Source organism: Dasypus novemcinctus, chromosome 13 (assembly GCF_030445035.2).
Source record: "Dasypus novemcinctus isolate mDasNov1 chromosome 13, mDasNov1.1.hap2, whole genome shotgun sequence".
Taxonomy (NCBI): domain Eukaryota; kingdom Metazoa; phylum Chordata; class Mammalia; order Cingulata; family Dasypodidae; genus Dasypus; species Dasypus novemcinctus.
Window position 1 is genome coordinate 400,817 of NC_080685.1, and position 20,352 is coordinate 421,168.

A 20,352-nucleotide genomic window follows, 5' to 3' on the forward strand; every position below is an offset into this window, starting at 1 on the left:
TCGGCCCCCCACAGGTCTCCTCCCACCGGGGGGGCAGCCCGGGTGCAAGGAGCCAGGGCAGGCCCCAAGCCAGCACCCGGCGAGCCCGGCTGACGGGCACCCACCCCGACGCGCGCTTGTTCCAGCCACGTCATGTTTTACCTGCCTGCTTCTGACACCAGCGCAATGCGGCCATAATCCCAGAATCTTCTTCTGATGATGGAAAACAGCACTATCAAAAACTAAATGCAGAAAAGAACACAAGGAAAACACATTGGACGGCTTCTAACTAGAAGAGGCAGCCGTCTTGGGGCAAAGCCCACCAGCTTAGACTCGGGCCAGAAGGGCTAGGAGACCACCCAGGCCAAGCCCTTGTTTTCCACGAGGCCACCCTGGCCAGAGAGGCCCTGAACTGCCCCGGGCCACACAGCTCAGCGGCCGTGCCTGGCTCAGCAGCTCCCTTCCCCCGGCCCGTGTCCCAGGGGTCTGCCCGTGCTGGACCCAAGCATGAGCCTGGCCTGTGGCCGAGCCCCCGGTCAGCGCAGTGGCCTGGCCTGTGGCCGAGCCCCCGTCAGCGCAGCGGCCTGGCCTGTGGCTGAGCCCCCGGGCAGCGCAGCAGCCTGGCCTGTGGCTGAGCCCCCAGGCAGCGCAGCGGCCTGACGTCTGAGCCTGAGCCCCCGGGCAGCGCAGCGACCTGGCCTCTGGGCTGAGCCCCCAGTCAGCGCAGCGGCCTGGCCTGTGGCTGAGCCCCCGGGCAGTGCAGCGGCCTGACATCTGAGCCTGAGCCCCCGGGCAGCGCAGCGACCTGGCCTCTGGGCTGAGCCCCCGGGCAGCACACTGGCCTAGCCTTTGCTTCTGAGGCAGCGCTGGCCGACTGCTGCCCTGAGCAGGGAGGGCAGCTCTGGCTTCCCAGCACCCTGGGGCCAGCTGCTTCCTCACTGTAGTTTTTTAATTACAGGCCGCATGGACGGGCCTCCTAGGGTGAGCCAGAAGGGCCCAGGTCCTCGACTGCACCTGGTTCTCAGCCAGGGTCAGCGCCCCAAACACGCGGCGGCGAGGCCAGTGAGGACCGCGGGGGGGGGGGTCCCCAGCCTGTCAGCCCTGGAAGGCCTGCTCGCGCCCCGCAGCCCGCCCGCAGGTGCGCTGGCCTGGCCTGCCCCTCCCGCCTCCAGCAGGCCCCGCCCCGAGACGCAGGGTCCTACTCTATCCACACTCTGCCCGCCCTGGTAGAAACCGGGGCTTAAACGTGGGTTTGTTTTCCTGAAGGGAATCCTGAGGGCACTGAGGTCCTGTGAGATCACCTCACGGTGCAGCAGGAAGCTGGCGAGCCGTGGGGGGACGCGCACGGCCGGAGCAGGGCCTGCTCCGCTCCCTCGGCACGTGCAGGGAGGATGGTTCCCACAGAGTTCCGAGTTTCCCAGCCGCTCTGCTCTTACGTGCCCTCCTATGGAAAATTCTGCGGTAAAACGCCGCCCCCTTTTAACTAGTTCAGTGTTGGCGTTGTCTGCAGCCTGTAAATCACATTAGTCATAAGGGGCTGCAGTAGACACCGACACGGAAAAGCTTTTGCAGCAAGGCAAAGTTGGCATATATTAACGCTGAAGGTCCAGGAAAAGCACATGGGGTTTGGTTCTGTGAGATGCGAACAGGACTGAGCGCTTCTTTCTCTTCTGTCTTTTCTCCCCAACGAGGCGGCCTCGGCTATGCCGTTTAACTCAGCTGCGCTCACCTGCGCACCTGTCTGAGCACTGGAGCAACAACTGAGTCAGTCGCTGGAATGAAAGGAGACAGAAGTGCCTGGACAGAGCTTTTTAGGAATAATCCTTCACAACTTGTTGGGCTGCCTTATTCTGTTATTTCAGTTTTTTTAATTTGAAATAAAGTTATTTTTTTAACCCCCCCCCCCCACTCACTCCACTGGAGAGTGACTAACCTCCAGCCCGGGGGCTCTGCCCCGTCCCCCCGCCCAGACCCCGCACCTCTGCCCAGCTCTCCCCACACTGGCGGCTCAGGCCGCCTGCTCCGTCATCCACAGACTCTCGAACCCCCCACCGTGCCCGCCTCCTACGCGCCCTCAAGCCAGGCGGGCAAACGCGGGCATTCCGAACCACAACAGGTTCACCCCAGCGGGTGGCGACTGCTCCCTGAGAGCAGCGCGGGGCACAGCAGCCGTCAGGACGCCGGGGGAGACCCCAGAGCAAGTTTGGCCCTCACCGCTAGGGCTGCAAGTGGGGAGAGCAGTGCGGGCAGCCGCCCCCCCCCCCCCCCCCCCGTGAGCGGCCGCAGCACCAGCAAACTAGTCTTCCCTCTTCCTAGCACCCAAGCCTGGGACCCTCGTAGACCGTGACCCACCGCGCTGGCTCCCCCAGGCTGGCCTCCTGCCTGCGCAGTCCAAGGACACCTGCTCCTCCACCCCCAAAACGCATCCTGTTTACTCAGACGGTCTCTGCTCCGTGTTCAGGAAAGGTATCAGGAGAGAGTGACCGTCCCACAGGCATCCGGAAAGAAGCTGCATCCTAACCCCGATAGAGCTGTTAGCCAACGTTCACTGACAAAAAGGAAGAAAACTTCCAGAATCTGGAGTTTGGAACACGGGGTCTACTTTAGCGCAAGGCCACCTGCTCAGGGTCGGCTCTGGAAAGTGCGCCTTTCCGCCACTTCTCATTTTCTGATTCTGTAAAAGCCCCAAGGATGCAGTGGGAAAGGGGGGTGTCACGTAAAAGCTGGGAACTGCAAGTGCCCCCTGCCCAGACAGACTCTGCAGCAACACTCGCGAGACGGCCGCCCAGGGCCACCCCAAGCCTCCCTGAGCCTCCCGAGGCGCCAGGCTGGGCCGCCCAGGGCTGCTGCGTGCTCTTCGCGGGCAGTGACCCGTATCTGTGCCAAGACTCTCTGGAGCAAGGTTCGCTCTCTCCATTCTACAGACCAGAAAACGAGGCTCACGGAAGCCACGCCAGCCCGCCAGGGGCAGGGAAGGCGCCGGGACGTTCCGCCGACTCCTCCCTGGGAGGGGATCCCGCGCGCGCAAGGCAGGGGGGAGGGCCTCACCAGGAAGCAGGAGACGTCCAGGAGCAGGACGGTGGGGACCCCGCCGAAGGTGACGCCCTGCAGCACCGTGCTGTTCGGGGCCGCGCTGTAGCAGTAGGTGTCGTTGGGCCGGTCGCCGAGGCCCAGCCCCGCGTGCACGGCCACCGCCTCGGGCTGCCGCAGCTCCAAGGACGGGGAGCCGGTCATGGTGCCGTCCTCCCTGAGGGCAGGACGCAGCATCAGGGCCCAGCCACCGTGCCAGAGCCGAAGGGGCGTCTCCAGGGCCGGCGGGCACGCACCTGGAGGCGTGCACAGAGAGCCTCCCCGGGTGGACCCTGCCCGTAGGGTCGGCTGGCCGGGCGGACGGGCTCCCCTGCGAGGGCTGGCCCGGAGAAAGGGCAGGGGCGGGGCGAGCGGCCGCCAAGGTCCTCCAGCTCAAGAAGCTGCTGGAGCGCTGGAGGACGGGCCGGGAGACGACCACGCGAGGAAGCAGACGAGGGCTGGACGGGCATCCGAGTGCGCGGCGCCCGCGGCCTGGGTCCCAGACAGCCCGTCTGACCCACCTGGCAACCGTGACGCGCCAAGATCACGGAGCGGGTCAGGCAGGACCGGGGGTCCGCGGCAGCCCCCACTCCCTCTCCGGTCAACAGTTCAGCAAGGGACAGCGAGAGCGGGAGGAGGCCTGAGGAGAAGGGAGGGGGCCGGCCGCGGGCACAGGGGCACGCGCCCAGGGCTCCCCAGCCCCCCACCTTCCTCACGGGGAGGCCGGGTTCCAAAGCAGACTCCCCTCCAGGTTCTCGACTTTCCTCTCGGCTCCTGTGCCCCTGGGGCTAGTGCTGCCCACACGGAGGCCTGGCGGTCAGCTGGGGGCTTCTCCACGGAGCCGGGGGCTCACGGCAGGGGCTGCCACCTGCTGCGGGGACAAGAGAACAAGGTCCAGAGCTCTGATGCCTCCTTCAGACCCCGCCCAGTGCACCCCACCCAGCCCCTCCCTGCGCCCACACTTACCGGACCGCAGGACGGGAGGGGCCCTGGCGAGGGTCTCTGGAGGAGGAGGGGGGCCGACGGCTCTGTCCGGGGCTCCAGCCTCCGCAGGCCACGTCCTGCAGGGACACGGGCGGCCAGGCCGGTGGGCGCTGCCCTCCTCCACCTCAGGGGCACAGGCCTCCAGCTCTGCAGCACGCCCCCCCCAACTCAAACCTGAACCCAGACGCTTCCTCCAGTTTCGGGGCTCCCCCCTGCCCTGGCCTCTCCCCAAACATGAGCTGCACTGCGGCCCCCCCCCCAGCCAGCATCCCCAGCCCCAGTCCCCACGTCCCCGAGAGCCTGCTGGGGCCAGCGGAGGGGCCCTGTTTGCCCCCACAGAAGCACTGGTGACAGGGGGCTTTGGGTGAGACCCCACGTGGGCCCCAGGGCTGCTGCAGCAACGGGGCTCCCCGAGGAAGAAGGAACACAGCGGAATAAACAAGGAAGGCCGAGGAGCGAAGCGGAGGACAAGTGCACGGGGCAGCTCTGCCCCTGGGCAGGCGGGCGCCGTGCTGGGGGGACACTGTGCCCTGTCTCAGGGCTCTAAACCATTCTCTGCAAACAGCCTCCCCCAGCAGGTTTGGCAAAATTTGATAAGCACCCAGCGGTCAGCCAGCAAATACCCCAGCCTGGGGCGGTCAGACGTGGTCACAAGGGCCATCTTGCCAGCCCTGCTCGGGACGAGGCGCCCGGTGGGGCAGAGCTCTGGGCCCACAGGCGCCCCCCGCCGCTTCCGCTCAGCCGCAGCCGCGGTCCCTGCCCCTCCAGATCCGACCGGAACCTCCCGGGGCCCGGCCCTGCTCTCGGTGGGCAGCCCCTCTGCGTCTTCCCAAGCAGATACGTGCTGAGAGGGAGGGGGCAAAGTCTGTCCTGGGGAGACCCTGCGGGACGCGAGGTCCACAGGGGCTGGTCAGGGGGCCTGCCTGGGAGCCCCCGCAGTGCCGTCGCCACGGGCCCGTTCTGTGCAGTCGCCAAAGCCTGGCTCTCACCGCACTTTCCAGAGAGCTCCCCACTTCTCAGGGCGAGCGGGAAAGACCGGGAGCCAGGACGACCAGCGGGCGACCTCAGCCTGCGGGCGCCTGGCACTGGTGGACAGAGGCGGGGTCCAGCAGCTGACCTCAGACTCACCAAAGGTCAACCGCCAAGTCAGCCACTGCCAGCCGCGTCGGCAGCACGGCTCTGGCGACGCGCGAGGCCGGCACTGCGGGAAGCGTGCCTGCCGGCTCTCAGAAGGGGGTCCGTAAGGCCGGGGTATTTTATCACCACCCAGTCTTCCGACCTTACTAAGGCGTCACGAGACCACAAGCAGCTCCAGCCCCTCTGCCACGCGAGATAACTCTGAAACCCCAGGTGCAGAAGCAGGAGAAGGAAGCACAGACCAGCAGTCAGGGCGCAGGAAGCCGCACAGCTGCTTCCTTCCACAGACCAAGCCAGGGCGCAAGGGAAGGCCGAAGCGCTGTGGAGGGGGGCGGCGGCGCAGGGTGCTGGCCCCACCCCTTGGGTCACGTAGCCTCCACAAGTCGCTTAACCCTCTGCCTTGGCTTCCTCATACACAGGGGGAGAGTGTTCCAAGGCTGGGGGCACCCACCTGGGACCAGGCAGGTAAAGCGGTGGCCCAGGGCCTGACTCTCGAGTGCTCGGAAGCTGTTTGCTTTTAAGTCACCCCTCCAGGTGAAGAGAAACACAAAGGCTGGGCCCCTGCTCGAGCCCAGGGAACATCCGGGAGAGACCCTCACCCCGCACCGCAGCGCTCAGTGACACACACCTGAAGCAGGAGCAGCCCGGGGAGCAGGGAGGAAGACAGCGGCGAGGGGGTGGGCAGGGGCTGCAGGCACCTTCCCCGGTAAGGGAAGGCGAGTCTCTCCCCATCCCCGCCCCAGGAGGGTCTACGACCCCGCAGGGCCAGGGCTAGGAAGGCCCGGGGGCTCCCAGGTGCGCACCCGCCCCTGCGGAGCTGAGGGCGCCGGGCGGCGGCCCAGGGGACGCCGGCCGCCTTATCAGGTGCTGGAACCCCGGGGGATCCGGTTTCTCCGCGGGCTCCCCTCCCCCTCCTCCCGGGCCGGCCCGGGGCGGCTCAGCGAGCCCCTCCGCTTCTGCCCCAGACCTGCGCCTCCGACCACCGCCGGGGACACCCGGGCCGCGCTCCTTCCCGCCGGGCGGGGAGGTCCGGCTCCCGCGGGCGAAGGAGGCGTGCGGCGTGGAAGCAGAGCCCGAGGGCGCGCGGGGAAGTGGCCGGGAAGTCCCGCGGCCCCTGCGCCCCCCTCCCGCGCCCCGGGTCGCCCCCGCGCGGCCCGCGTGGGCTCCGGCCGCCGGCTGGACGGGGCGCCCCGGCGCAGGCCCCCGGCCCCGCACGTCGCGGGCCAGGCGGAGGCGACGCCCCCCGACGCCCCCCGACGCCCCCTCCCCGCGGTACCTGTGCGCGGCGGCGGCGGCCCAGCTCCCGGCGCGGCCGGGGGAGTGGTCTGGGCCCACCTGGCCGGGCGGGGCGGGGCGTCCCCACCCCTAAAAAGTTAGGAAGTGAAACTCGGGCGGCGGCCGCACATGCGCACAGCCCAGGCCGCGGCCCGCCCAGTTTGGAGCCTGCGCCCGCGCCGCCCGCTGAGCCCCCGCCGTGCGCCCCCCCGGGCCCGGGTCGCGCCCCCGGCCAGCGGGCGTGCAGGGCAAGGAGGGCGCCGCGGGCCGACCCCGGCACGTCCCCATTTCCGGGGTCCAGGAGGAGCGGTCACCGGGCGCGGGGCGGTCGCGGCCGGGGCGCGCGCGCGGGAGCCTCGGCAAGCGTGCGGGCGTCCCTGTGTCGAGTCCCCTCCGCGAGCGCACGGGCGCACAGGGGAGGGGGTGCGTCCCGGAGGGAGGTCGTGGGCAAAGGCGGGCTTGGCCCCCCCGGAGAGCCCCAGGGCCCGCGGGTGGTCCTGCCCGCGCTGGGGCCGCCAGGCGCCGCCCAGGGCCCCGAGTAGGCCCAGCCCGCCCTGCGCGGACACCCAGGTGCTCCCCGTGAGCGCGGGCCCCGCGGCTGGGGCGAGTTCGCCAAGGGGGACCCGCGCCTGGCGCTGGAGCGTGCGCTGGGCAGGACGCTCAGGGGCACGCCCTGTGGAGAGCGCCCCGCGACCGGCCGCTGCAAACTGCCCGCCTCGGCAGGCCTCAGTTTACCAAGCTTCCTCTCGGGTCCTTTCTGGCATGAAAAGTCTGTAACCGCAGAGCACCTCTCATTGTGCACGGGCTGCTCTGATTGCAACGATAAAATCACCACCACCACCACCCCTGGCCCCTCTGTCCCTGGTCGAGCGCCCACGGGGCTCCCTGGGGTGCCTCCCGCCTCTCCTGACAGGTCTTTCTGTCCCAACTGGCTTCCTCTTGCCCCACGAGCCCCCAGCTGAACCCCCAGCTGTCAGATGTTCCTCAGCGCCGGCCCTGCCTGCCCCTCCTGGCCCTGCCCACCCCTCCTGGCCATCTCTCCTCTCCCGCTCTGTCCCCTCTTCTGGCCCAGCTGCCCACCTCGGCCCTCCTGACTGGCCCTCCCCGGGGCAGGTTCCTGGGCGTGGGCTCCCCTGACTGACCGTGTCCACTCCCCCCCCATTTATCCTCTCCCTGCCTCGACCAGTGGTGCCACCACCTGCCTGTCCATGCCGTGGGGTCCAGGATAGTGCAAGGTTCTGACCCCAGGACTGGGGGGGAGGGCCCTCTCCCCACCATAGCCGGGTCCTCCTCTCTGCTACGTCCGGCAGCCTTCTCTCTCCGAAAGGACGGGCAGGGATACTTCATTTTTGAAACCGCAGAACCACTATCCCTCAGGGCCAAAGTGTAGTGTCCTGGTCATGAGCCAGTAACAGCCAGGCCAAACCCAGGTTCCTGGCTCTGCCCCAGGGGTCTCCCTGGGCTGACTGCCCGCCGCGACCTCCAAGCCGGGATCCCGTGTCTGGCTGGAGTTGGCGTCAGTTTCAGGAGGACCTGCTGTCCCTGGGCCCTGGTGGGCCTCAGTGAGGCCCACACAAAACTCACAAGACTCCAGCCAGGACGCCCACAGGGGCAGGGCCTCTGCGATTTCCCAGAGGCCAGAGCGCTTCCCAGCCCGGCAGGGGGCGGCTTATTTTGGTTATCAGCGTAAGGACAGGCCAGTGGAATAGAAGAGGCTCCAGGAATGACCCCTCCCATCTCTGACCAGCGGCTTTCCCCAAGAAGGCCAAGTCCATTCAGTGGAAAAAGAGTAATCCCTTCAACAAACAGTACTGGGAAAGCTGGATTTCCACACGCAAGGGGATGAAGCTGAACTGTTATCTCACACCACACACAAAAATTCACTCAAAATGGATCAAAGACCTAAAGATAAGAGTTTAAAACTATAAAATTCTTAGAAAAAAACAGAATAAATCTTCATGACCTTGGCATTTGCAATGGTTTTTCAGATATGAAAACCAAAAGTATAAGCCACAAAAGAACAGAAATAAAGTATACTTCACCAAAATTGAAAAAAATTTGTACATTGAAGGACATTACCAAGAGAGTGAAAAGACAACCCACAGAATGGAAGAAAATATTTGCAAACCGTTATCTGATAAGGATCTAGTATCCAGCACATACAAAGAATTTGTACAGCTCACCACCAAAAATACAACCCACTAAAAAAATGGGCAAAGGACTTAAATAGACATTTCTCCAAAGAAGACATACAAATGGCCAACAAGCACATGGGAAGATGCTCAACATGGCTAGTCACTAGAGGAATGCAAATCACAACCACAACGAGATGCCAGGTCACACCCACTAAGGTGGCTATTATTTAAAAAAAAAAAAGGAAAATTAAATGTTGGCAAGGGTATAGAGAAATTGGAACCCCTTGTGCATTGCTGGTGGGAATGTAAAATGGTAGCCACTATGGAAAATACTTTGTTAAACAGAATTACCACATGGCCCAGCAATCCACTTTTGGGATATATACCCCAAAAGAACAGAAAACAGGGACTCAAATATATACTTGTACACCAGCGTTCATAGTGGCATCATTCACCTTAGCCACAGGTATTTGTAAACAGGTGAATGGGTAAAGAAAATGTGGTAAATACACATAAGGGTAAACTATTATCCACGTGGTGCGGCAGTGCCTCAAAATGTATTCACCAAATGCAATGAATGTCCCACGATGATGAAAGAGGTTGTTGATGTAGGAGGAGTGGGGTGAGGAGAATGGGGGGTATATGGGGACCTCTTTTATTTTTGAATGTAACATTAAAAAAAAATAGAGAGAAAAAAGTACACATAAGGGACTAGTACTCAGTTGTAAAAAGGAAGCTCAGGTATAAACATGCGAGGCACGGATGAACTTGAAGACATGCTGAGTGAAAGAAGCCAGGCACAAAAGACCACGCGTTGTATGACTTCACTCACATGAAGTATCTAGAGACAGAAGGTGGGTTGGAGTTACCAGGGCTGGGGAGGTGCTGGCTCAATGGATACAGAATGTCTATGTGGCGGGCCGAAATGGTTTTGGCAATAGGTGGTGGTAACAGTAGCACAGTATTGTGAATGTAATTAATGCTACTGAATTTTAAAATGGTTACACTGGCAAATTTTATGTTATATATGTATTATATATGTTACCATACACGTATGCATATAACGCGTATATAGCTAATGGAATATATAGAGAGCACTACCACAATAAAATAATACAATAATAAAATAAAATAAAAACCCAAGTCTGGAGGCTTAACGGCAGGTGCAGGGAGGAGTGACAGCCTGAGACTGGGAAGACTGGGCAGGGCAGGTGAGAGTGGGAGGTGACGGGTGGCCGGCTGTGGGCCAGCCCAGGGATGCCCTGGAGGCTCGCGCGGGTGGACGGCACGTCAGCGCGGGGCCACTTAGAGTGGGGGAGAAGAGGGAAGCTGCCCGGCCTCCCCCAGGTCGGCCCGCGGCCGCGGGCTGTCCGCAGCGGGCAGGGGTCACAGGGCTCCGGACGCTGCTCCGGTCAGTGCAGGGGCGGGGCGGCTCTCCCAGGCCATTATCCCTTCGCAAACACAGGCCCTCCTGGATGTGGATTCAGGAGCAGCTTCACGAGCTCCGCTGGGGAAATAAAGTGATTGGGCAATCAGCCAGGGCAGCGGGAAGAAAGTGTGGATTGGGAGCGTGTACCCGAGGGGCAGCCCGGCCTTTGTCATGCGGGGGTGCGGCCGGCCTCCCCTCCCCACCCTGTCTGCGGGTCTGGGGGCGTGCCGGGCCCAGTGTCCTTGGCCTGAAAGGCCCAGAGGTGGGGAAGTTGCCCTGAAGCCGGAGCCTCGGCCTGGGGGCCGGGGGCCGAGGGCCTCAAAGGGGGTGGCTGACGGGGTGGGCTCCTCCTGCCACCGCCCTGCTCCCCACAAGCCAAGGTCGACCCCGAACACGGGCGGGTCGGCAGGCGAGGGCGCGAGGAAACACGGAGGTCAGACGTCATTCCGCGACCTCCCCAGGGGCTCTGAGGCCGTGAGGGCTGCATGCAGGAATGGGCGGCCCCGGGTCAGAGCGCAGGGAGGGTCCTGGGGTGGCTCGAGCCCCTCCCTGCAGGGGCAGACGCCCTGGGGTGCCCCAATGGCCCCACCCGGGGTCCCTGCCCGCCCCGAGCAGCTGGCGCGACCCCAGCGCAGGACCCGGAACCCAGGGCTCTGGGCAGTCCTGGCCCCGGCCGAGGCTGCGCAGCCCTGGCAGCTGCCGTGCTCCAGGAATAGGAGTTTTTCACACTCCTACTCGTTTTTTAATTTTTAAGCTTTAAAAAATTAATTTAAACTAGAATTTTGTAACAAGGCCTCGAGAACGGTCGCCTGAGCCTAGACCCGGACCCAGCTCAGCCCACCCAGGGAGGCTGAGGGATGACCTCTGACCCCCACATTTCCTCTCCAGCCTCACCTGGTGGCCTGGCCCCTGGTTGGGGTCGGGCCCAGGACTACCGGGGCCACACGTGCCGCCCGCACCCAGGACTCAGGCCCAGGCTCCGGGCTGGGTCCAAATGGACCTCGGGGGCCTGCCCTCCCCCTGCCCTGACGTCCTGGTCGGCCAGCCGGACCCGGCGGCCACGCAGGCTGGACCATCCCCAGACCCCAGGGCGTGGGGGCAGGGCAGCCCGGCTCCTTGCTCTGCATGACAAAGGGCAGCGCCACCTGCGCCCGCAGCCGCTCGCCGTGGGGAGACCCCAATCCACATTCGCTCGCTCCTTTTGGACCCTGCCTAGGGGTCACCAGGTTTAGCAAATAAAGTCTTAGCTCACCGGTTAAATTTGAACTTCAGATAAACAACGAATGATTGCTTAGCGTGAGGAGGTCTGAGCACCGCACCCGCTTCGTCTGGCAGCCCCGCGCCTGGCTGATTGCCACACTACTTCGTTTCACCAGGAAAACTCTAGGGCCAGCCCGAAATCCTGCCCCAGACTGCGTCCAGGCGCACGTCGGGGCTGCGGCCGTTAAGAGCTGAAGGTTAGGTGGGCAGCGGAAGGGCTGGTCTCCAGCAGGCGCCGGCTGCTCACTGCGTGCGCCTGGGAAGCAGGCGCTTGTCAGAGCCTCGGTTTCGCTGGCTCAAACGTTGGGGCAGGGTGGACCAGATGGTCCTTTCAACCCTAAGATCTGAAACTACGAACAGCAGGGAAGGGGGTGGACTCCTCTCCGGCAGGCCCTTTGGTATTAGATGTCCCAGCGCCTTGCCTGGGACGGCCGCCCGGAACAGAGGAGGCTGGTGGCCCGGCCTGGGACCTCCGACCAGCCCTCAGCGCCCCCGGAGCCCAGTGACCGCCGGACCCCAGACCACAGGCCGGTAGCAGGACTTCTCAGAGAGGCTGGGAGTGGCCTGGGCAGTGCCGGGAACCCCAGGCTCGGGTCGAGCTGGGAGCAGGACTCTGGGCATGAGCAGGAGCGCCGGTGGGCGCTGCAACTGGGGGTGGGGGTGGGGGAAGGAGAACACCCCACTGCTCCTCTTCTCCAGAAAACCAGCCTTTCTCGGGGCAGTGGTGCCGTGGTGGGGCCTCAGGACCTGGCGGAGCCCAAGGCTGTGTGGCAGCCGGCAGCCCTCCTGCCCTTTCTGGACAGCCCACCCCCAGCTCCAGGCCCGCCTAGGAGGCCCAGGGGGTGGAACCTCCCCACCCCCCGCCCCTCTACCCCCTCCCTCCTTCCTCCCCCCCCCCCCCCCCCACAGGCCCGACCAGGGAGCTATAAAGCTGGCCCAGCCTGGCTCCCGCACGCCCGCTGGACAGAAGCCGCCCCTGCCCCCGAGCAGCAGCATGCCGCCCCTGTGGCTCTGCTGGGCGCTCTGGGCGCTGCCCCTGGCCGGCCCCGCGGCGGCCCTGACCGAGGAGCAGGTCCTGGGCAGCCTGCTGCGGCAGCTGCAGCTCAGCCAGGTGCCCGCCCCGGGCAAGGCCGAGGCGGGGGAGCCGGACATCCCTGCGCACGTGAGGGCCCAGTACGTGGCCCTGCTGCAGCGCAGCCACAGGGCCCACTCCCGCGGGAAGAGGTTCAGCCAGAGCTTCCGAGGTGAGGCCCCCGCCCTGCCGCACCCGGCCCGGGGGGCTGAGACAGGGGCCCTGGCCTGCCGCGTCCAGGGGACCCGGCTCTGCCACATCCAGGGGGGTTGCGGGCCCAAGCGGGGCAGGACCCTGGGCTCCTGCTGTGCACGCAGGGCCTGGCCCCCAACCCCCCCCGTCCCAGGAGGACGTCCAGAGCCCAGCTTTGGGGGCGGGGGGAGAGGAAGCAGGGCCTGTGGAGCAGGGGTTGGGCTGGAGCCCGGCCTCCAGAGGTCACCTCTGCCCTTTCTGAGGCCTGGACGGAGGCTGTGGCCAGGTCTTGGCTGCCTGCTAGGATGCAGAGCACCAGGGAGCCTCTGTGCCTGGAAAAGCCTCTGGGGGCCTGGGACACGCCGAGGGGCAGTGCCGGGCACTCGGCCACGGCTGGCACCGCCGGGCGCCCACAGCAGCCCCTGATGCCCGCCCGCACACGTCTTCTCAGTGTCCAGAGCCAGGCTGGTCCCGACAGGGCACGACCCCACCCCAGCCTCCGGGCTGCCCCCTCCTGCCAGGGCAGATGCTACCAGCCCAGGCCCAGGGCCCCCAGCACCCGGAAACGGGCAGGTGGTCTCTCCCGCCCGCCGGCCTGCGCGGGCCGGGGGCCCTGCTGACCCCGCCCTGTCGGCAGAGGTGGCCGGCCGGTTCCTGGCGTCCGAGGCCTCCGCGCACCTGCTGGCGTTCGGCATGGAGCGGCGGCTGCCCCCCAACAGCGAGCTGGTGCACGCCGCGCTGCGCCTCTTCCAGGAGCCGGTGCCCAGGGCCGCGCTCCGCAGGCACGAGCGGCTCTTCCCGCGCAGCTCCCGGGCCCGCGTCACCGTCGAGTGGCTGCGCGTCCGCGACGACGGCTCCAACCGCACCTCCCTGGTCGACTCCAGGTGGGGGGCGCGGGGGTCGGGGCTGGGGCTGCGGGTATCTGGGCTGGGGGGATGTGGGGGAGGAGGCAGGGGGTGGGGCTGGGGGGATCTGAGGGAGGAGGCAGGGGGAGGAGGGGCCAAGGTGGGGCCCGGGCGGGGCCCGGGGCGCCCCCCTGCCCGCCGCCCTCACCGCGGCGTCCGCTCCGGCCCAGGCTGGTGTCCGCGCACGAGAGCGGCTGGAAGGCCTTCGACGTGACCGAGGCCGTGGCCTTCTGGCAGCAGCTGGGCCGGCCCCGGCAGCCGCTGCTGCTGCGCGTGTCGGTGCAGAGGGAGCGGCCCGGCCCGCCCGCCCCCGGCGCCCCCCAGCTGGTGCGCTTCGCCCCCCAGGCGCCGTCGGGGGGGCCCCGCGAGCCGCAGCTGGAGCTGCACACGCTGGACCTGAAGGACTACGGGTAGGAGGGGGGCCCCCTCCCCGCTTTGCAGCCGTCTCGGGCTGGGGGCTGGGCAGCCCCTCCCCCCCGCCGACCCCCAGCTCCGGGCCTCCGCGCTGCACGGGGGGGGGGGGGGGGGGGGGGGGGGGGGGCGGCGGGCTCCTCTTCACCCTTGCCCACGAACTGGCGCGGTCAGACCCTCCTGAGCGGGGTCCGCGCCCTCCTGCCCTCGCCCGCCAGCCCCCCGACCCGAGCCCGCGCCCCGCGCCCCAGCCGCCCTCTGACCCGCGCCCCTTGCCCGCAGAGCCCAGGGCGACTGTGACCCCGCGGCGCCCGCCGAGGGCGCGCGCTGCTGCCGCCGGGAGGTCTTCGTCGACCTGCAGGGCGTGAGGTGGGCCGAGCACTGGGTCCTGGAGCCCCCGGGCTTCCTGGCCTACGAGTGCGCGGGCGCCTGCCGGCAGCCCCCTGGCGCGCTGGCCTTCCCGCGGCCATTCCTGGGCCCGCGGCAGTGCGTGGCCTTGGAGACGGCCGCGCTGCCCGTGATCGTCAGCGTCCAGGAGGGAGGCGGGCCCAGGCCGCAGGTGGTCAGCCTGCCCAACATGCGGGTGCAGAGGTGCAGCTGCGCCTCGGACGGCGCGCCCGTGCCCCGGAGGGTGGCGCCCTAGCGGCCTGGCCTGCGGGTCCCGGCGTCTGTGTCTCGGGCACTCCTGGCTGGAGGACAGTGGACCCTGTCGGCCGTGGGAAGACGTCCTCACTCTGCTGAGCCCCGTTAGGCCTCTGGAAGCCGGCCTCACCTGGACGGGGCGACCTCTGGGTCCCCTGACTTCTGTTTCCCAGGATCGAGGTTCCGCCGGGGGGGCGGGCCCTGACGTCTCCTCCTTGTTGTCATTCACTGCACTGTTTCCTAAGCACTTATATTTGCAGAAACTGTAACTTACGGGCAGAAAACCCAACTCGTCTGCTTGCCTGTCCTGTCACTGGACTTGGGCTGCGTCCTGAGGGGGGCAGGGGGTTGGGGACAGGGAGATTCTGGCCTAAGACCTGGAGTCCAGCTGTGCCCCCCTGACTCAGACAACAGGACAACTGGCAAGAAGCAAATAAAACCATGATGCTCTGTAATTTTGCATTTCTGCATTTTACCCAGAACCCTGCAAATTAGGAGACTTAAAAATGATCGTGCCAAGGTCTCGGTTAAGCCATGGAGGAAGCTAGATTGAAGTGGGTCGTTTCTAGTGTCTGGTCCTGCCTCCCAGGACCAGGTATAAGTCTTTTGTGGTTGTTGATAATTTGACTTTCTGGGCACAGTGAATGGGCTTTAATTCTACTTGCATCAACATTAAAACAAAACAACCTGTGATCAAAATCCTCATCAGCACTACAGGAATGTAGATTTTGGGATTTTGGGATGCTGAGAACACAGGTGCCTCGGAGCCCTGGCCTGCCAGCGCCTGGTGGAAATGCACTGCTCTCCAAGCGCAAGGCTCCCTGACCCGGCGCCAGCCCAGCTCGCACCCTTTCACTGGGCCTCGAGCACGCTGCACGCTGCCTAAGCACGTGGTCATCTGCTGCTGACCCTCCTCACCCTTCCGATTCTGAAATAGCCTTAAGCTACTGTAGGTCATATTTAGAAATCCATCCCCTTAGAAACCAAGGGTCCCCACTTCTGCCTGTCCTTCCCCCGCTTCTCGTCAATGGCTCCACCTTTTAACAGTTGGGGTCAGAACCTTGCCGTATCCTGGACCCCACAGCATGGACAGGCAGGTGGTGGCACCACTGGTCGAGGCAGGGAGAGGATAAGTGAGGGGGGGGGAGTGGACACGGTCAGTCTGGGGAGCGGGGGGAGCCCACACCCAGGAACCTGCCCCCCGGGGAGGGCCAGTCAGAAGGGCCGAGGTGGGCAGCTGGGCCAGAAGAGGGGACAGCGGGAGAGGAGAGATGGCCAGGAGGGGTGGGCAGGGCCCAGGAGGGGTGGGCAGAGCCCAGGGGTGGCAGGCAGGGCCTGGGGGCAGTGGGCAGGGCCTGGGGGCAGTGGGCAGGGCCTGGGGGCAGCGCAGGGCCTGGGGGCAGTGGGCAGGGCCTGGGGGCAGGGGGCAGGGCCCGGGGGCAGGGCAGGTCTGAGGAAGGGCTGGGGGCTGGGGGCTTGTGGGGCGAGAGGAAGCCAGATGGGACAGGAAAGACCTGTCAGGAGAGGCGGGAGGCACCCCAGGGAGCCCCGTGGGCGCTCGACCAGGGACAGAGGGGCCAGGGGTGGTGGTGGTGGTATTTTATAGTTGCAATCAGAAAGATGGACGGTGGGTGAGAGCCAGGCCAGAGACCCGGCAGGGCCGCACGCATGCCTTGAGAGGTGCTCTGCAGTTACAGACTTTTCATGCCAGAAAGGACCCGAGAGGCAGCTTAGGTAAACCGAGGCCTGCCGCGGCGGCCCCACTTGCGGGTGGCAGAGCCAGGCTGGGGTCAAGCACCTAGCTCAGGGGACCCCCGTCGGGCGCCCGCCTGGGTCTGTGGACTTTCCTTCAGGGAACAAGATCAAACTGAACACCCGGCTCCGGCCGCGCCCACAGCCTGCGGTGGTCCCGGGAGGCGCCTCTGGGCTTTTCCAGTGGGAGGGCTGGTCCCCGGGTGCCCGAGGCCCCAGGAAGGGGCGGCCAAAAGCCAGCGGCAGACACACAGCTCAGGCCGGGAACGGGGCAGCTGCCCCCGGCTCCCAGGTGTGGGCGGGCTGGAGTCCTGGCCGGGTCAGCGGCTCGGCCGTGCCCTCGCCCTCCGTCCACAGCAGCCCCCTGTGCTGCGGGGGACACCCTGAGCAGCTGCTCTTTCCCGGGGTCCGGATCACCCCAGGGGGCCCCGCCTGGGAGCCGCCTTCGCTCCGCCTGGGCCGGAGGCTCCCGAGGGCCCCCGTGCTGCCCACACCCAGCCTTGGGGGGTCCCGCGGATGAATGAGGTGTCTTCCTCCCCTTCTCAAAACTTTGGGTCCAGGGACCAGATGTCCGGGGCCCGGCACAGGCCAGCCTGGGGCTTCAGCCCACCTCATCCCAGGAGCCTCGGCCGCCCTCGCCCCCCTGGCCCTCCCCACCTCTGCGTCTTTTTTTTTTAGATTTTTTTTATCTTATTTCTCCCCCCGCCTCCACCCGATTTGTCTGTTGTCTGTGTCTATTTGCTGCGTCTTCTTTGTCCGCTTCTGTTGTCAGTGGCACAGGAATCTGTGTTTCTTTTTGTTGTGTCATCTTGTTGCGTCAGCTTTCCGTGTGTGTGGCGCCATTCCTGGGCAGGCTGCACTTTCTTTCGCACTGGGTGGCTCTTATGGGGTGCACTCCTTGCATGTGGGGCTCCCCTACACGGGGGACACCCCTGCGTGGCTCGGCACTCCTTGCGTGCATCAGCACTGCACATGGGCCAGCTCCACACGGGTCAAGGAGGCCCGGGGTTTGAACCGTGGACCTCCCATGTGGTAGACGGACGCCCTAACCACTGGGCCAAGTCCACTTCCCTCTGCGTCATCTTGACCCCCAGCTCCTGCCTTCACACCCCGGCTGAGGCTCCAGTCCTCACCCCCTCCACACCCCAAATAGTGCTCACGAAGCTGGGGCAGTCGGCGCAGACCCCGGCCCCAGCGCTCTCCACGGGCCTGGGGGTCCTGCCGAGCCCTGGAGCCCTGGCCGCCTTGCTGGTGAACACAGGAATTAAAGCGTCCACTGCGCAGGGTGGCTGGTGTGGGCGAGGTGAGGCGCGCCCCGGCCCGGGGGGTTTGGGCGGCGGGCGCTGGGCGTGCTCAGCTCTCCTTTCGTCATCTCAGGTCTCCACGTCCGTGCGTCCCAGGCCAGCCAGCAGGCAGGGAGCCGGCCTCGCGAAGCTGCTCTGCTTCCCCAGCCTCCGCCCTGCCGCCCGCTCCACGCAGCCCTCCACGGGAGCGCCTACGAAAAGAGCCGTCGTGCTCCGCCAGGCCGTCCGCCGCTGGTCAGATGGGGTCTCAAGCACCCGACTAGCGGCGAGGGGAACGTCTGGGGAGGCTTCGTCAAGTCTGCGCATCACCCTCAGGGGACCCCCTCTTCCACCAGGCAGCTGCCGCTCTCCAGAGCTGCCAGGGTTTTCTTCCTCCAGCAGACGCAAGCCGAGCACCGCTGGCTGCCGCCCCTGCCGCCCACGGGCCAGGCCCTCAGCGCCTCACGGCTGAGCAGCCGCTGGGCCCCGCCAAGCACAGGCCCGGGGCGACCCCACGCTCGGGTGCAGCAGTGCCCGCCCGGGGCCCACCCCACGCTCGGGTGAGCAGTGCCCCCCGGGGCCACCCCACGCTCAGGTGCAGCAGTGCCCCCCGGGGCCCACCCCACACTCGGGTACAGCAGTGCACGGCCCGGGGGCCACCTGCAAGCCCCCCCTATCTTCAGGACATTCTCCAGCGGCCCCCCCCTCCAGGCCAAGCCTCCCCCGGCTCCTGAGCCCCAGCCTCCTTCCAGCCTCTTTCAGCACTTACCACGCGTGGTGTGGAGTTTGCAGCAACGTCCTCCCGCATTTTCCCCACCAGATCAGGGTCCAGTAGGAGAGGGAGATCGGGTCTGGTTATACTTCGAGCTCCAGAGTCTAGCACACAGTGGGTGCTTAATAAATGCACAACTGAATGAATGGCTGAATGGGTAAATGTGTACGAATTCACTGAGCTAAGAGCTTCCTACATCTCATCCCTTTGAAGCCCCACAGGCCGGGGGCCAGCCTCTCCCTCTGCCTCCACCCCTTCCCGGGTGCCTCCTGTCCCCAGGCCGCACCCTGAAGGTCTCAGACAGCGAAGGTCCTGGAACTGAATCGTTGGTACTTTATGAGCCCTCAGCAAGCACTAAATAACTAAATTAACCGGTCGTTATGCAGTTGACACCCGCAGCTAAAGCATGTGCCGAGCCCACGTGGTGGCCTGGGCAGTGCCACGGGGTCTGCCTCCGTGATGTGGAGTGGGAGGTGGACGTCTGCCCCGTTTTGCAGAAAAGGTGAGGAAATGGGGCGAGCCAGCCGGTAAGCGGCACCTAGTAAGGTGGGCTTGGAGTTCAAACAGAGCAAACATTTTGGAAAGTTGATGGTAATAAGGTTGGAAACAGAGCTCAATAAATGCTAGTTTCCCTTAATTTGAAAAAATAAAAAGGCGCTGCCCCGTCGGAGCGAGGTCTAGCAGCCAGCGGTGCCCGGGAAGCAGGCTGGGGCACCGCACCAGCCCCTCGGGCCGGCCGTGCTGGGAAACCTCCGAGCTGCACCCCTCGCCCTGCGAAACCAACGCCCCCTGCCTGTGAGAGCCTGCCTCCTGCCGGACACCCCGTAACCCCTTACCTGGCTCTGCCCAGGGGCCAGGGGAAGGGGCTCGGGTCAGGGGCCAGAGAAGGGCTTTGAGCCGAGGAGCAGAAGGCAGAGGCTGCGCCAGGGCTCTCCTCTCCGCCAGCAGCCCAGCGGCTTCGTCCAGGGAATGCCGAACCCCGGGAGGCTGGCCCTGGGCCGCCAGCCGCATGGGGGCCCCGAACCATTTGCAGCCGCCCGGGTGGCCTGCAGACGAAGCGGTGGGTGCCTGGCCCCTCCCGCGGCGCAGAGCAGCCTTTCCTCCACATCTGGGCAGTGGGTGCCCAGTGGGTGCCCAGACACGAGCCTTGCTGGGGGCTTCACGATAGGAAGGTTTCTGGAGGCACCGCTGCTGCCCCCCGGCCTCGAGCGCAGCTGTGAGCCGAGGGGGGAATGCGGGCAGGGCTTGGGCCGGAGACGGAACCAGGGGCCTGGGGCACGTGCTTCGGTCCTGGTCCTTCGTGAGATGGGGGCTTTACAGGGCACTGCAGAGCCTCCCAGGGGCCATGAGCACTGCCTCATCAGTTCAAAAGTGCCAGGAGGGAAGCAGGCTTGGCTCAACGGATAGCGCATCCGCCCACCACATGGGAGGTCCAGGGTTCAAACCCCGGGCCTCCTTGACCTGTGTGGAGCTGGCCCATGTGCAGTGCTGATGCGCGCAAGGAGTGCCCTGCCACGCAGGGGTGTCCCCGCATAGGGGAGCCCCACACGCAAGGAGTGCACCCCGTAAGGAGAGCCGCCCAGCACGAAAGAAAGTGCAGCCTGCACAGGAATGGCGCCGCACACACGGAGGGCTGATGCAGCAAGATGACGCAACAAAAAGAAACACAGATTTCCAGTGCCGCTGACAAGAACACATGCGGACACAGAAGAACACACAGCGAATGGACACAGCAGACAACTGGGGAGTGGGCAGGAAGGAGAGAGAAATAAAAAATAAATCTTAAAAAAAAAAAGTGCTAGGAAAGCACAAAGTATTACATTCAAGAGAAAACAACTGACAGTGTAGGTCCAGAGTGCCAGGGACTGAGGAAGGGCTGGGTGTGGAAGGGCACAGCGTGGGCACAGATGGTCTCCAGAGGAGCAGAAAAGAGGAGAAGACGTGAGCAGATACTGGAGGGATATGGGGAGGGTGGGGAGCAGAGGACGAGAGCAAGTCAGCGGAGGGCCATGGATGGGTGAATAGGGAGGAGGGCGAGTGACCAGGCAGTGGACA

General features: G+C 65.4%; 2 protein-coding genes across 3 annotated transcripts in view; one reads left to right on the forward strand and one right to left on the reverse strand.

The window, feature by feature from the left end:
- The window catches only part of TMEM63A (transmembrane protein 63A), a 36,018-nt gene extending 29,488 nt beyond the window's left edge, over nt 1-6,530 (reverse strand). For both annotated transcript variants that reach the window (XM_071207318.1, XM_071207317.1), the window contains exons 1-4: nt 6,446-6,530; nt 4,015-4,109; nt 3,028-3,919; nt 142-221 (exon numbers count right to left, since the gene is read on the reverse strand). In XM_071207318.1, coding sequence (XP_071063419.1) covers nt 142-221; nt 3,028-3,246 — 299 coding nt within the window. In that variant the 5' untranslated portion in view covers nt 3,247-3,919; nt 4,015-4,109; nt 6,446-6,530. The remainder of the gene's footprint in view (nt 1-141; nt 222-3,027; nt 3,920-4,014; nt 4,110-6,445) is intronic.
- Nucleotides 6,531-12,262: 5,732 nt separating this feature from the next.
- Nucleotides 12,263-14,491, forward strand: LOC101419110 (left-right determination factor 2-like). Its single transcript, XM_058275362.1, has 4 exons — nt 12,263-12,512; nt 13,170-13,416; nt 13,608-13,847; nt 14,131-14,491. Exons 1-4 carry the CDS (start codon nt 12,263-12,265, stop codon nt 14,489-14,491), a joined length of 1,098 nt encoding a protein of 365 aa, XP_058131345.1.
- Nucleotides 14,492-20,352: the final 5,861 nt, after the last annotated feature.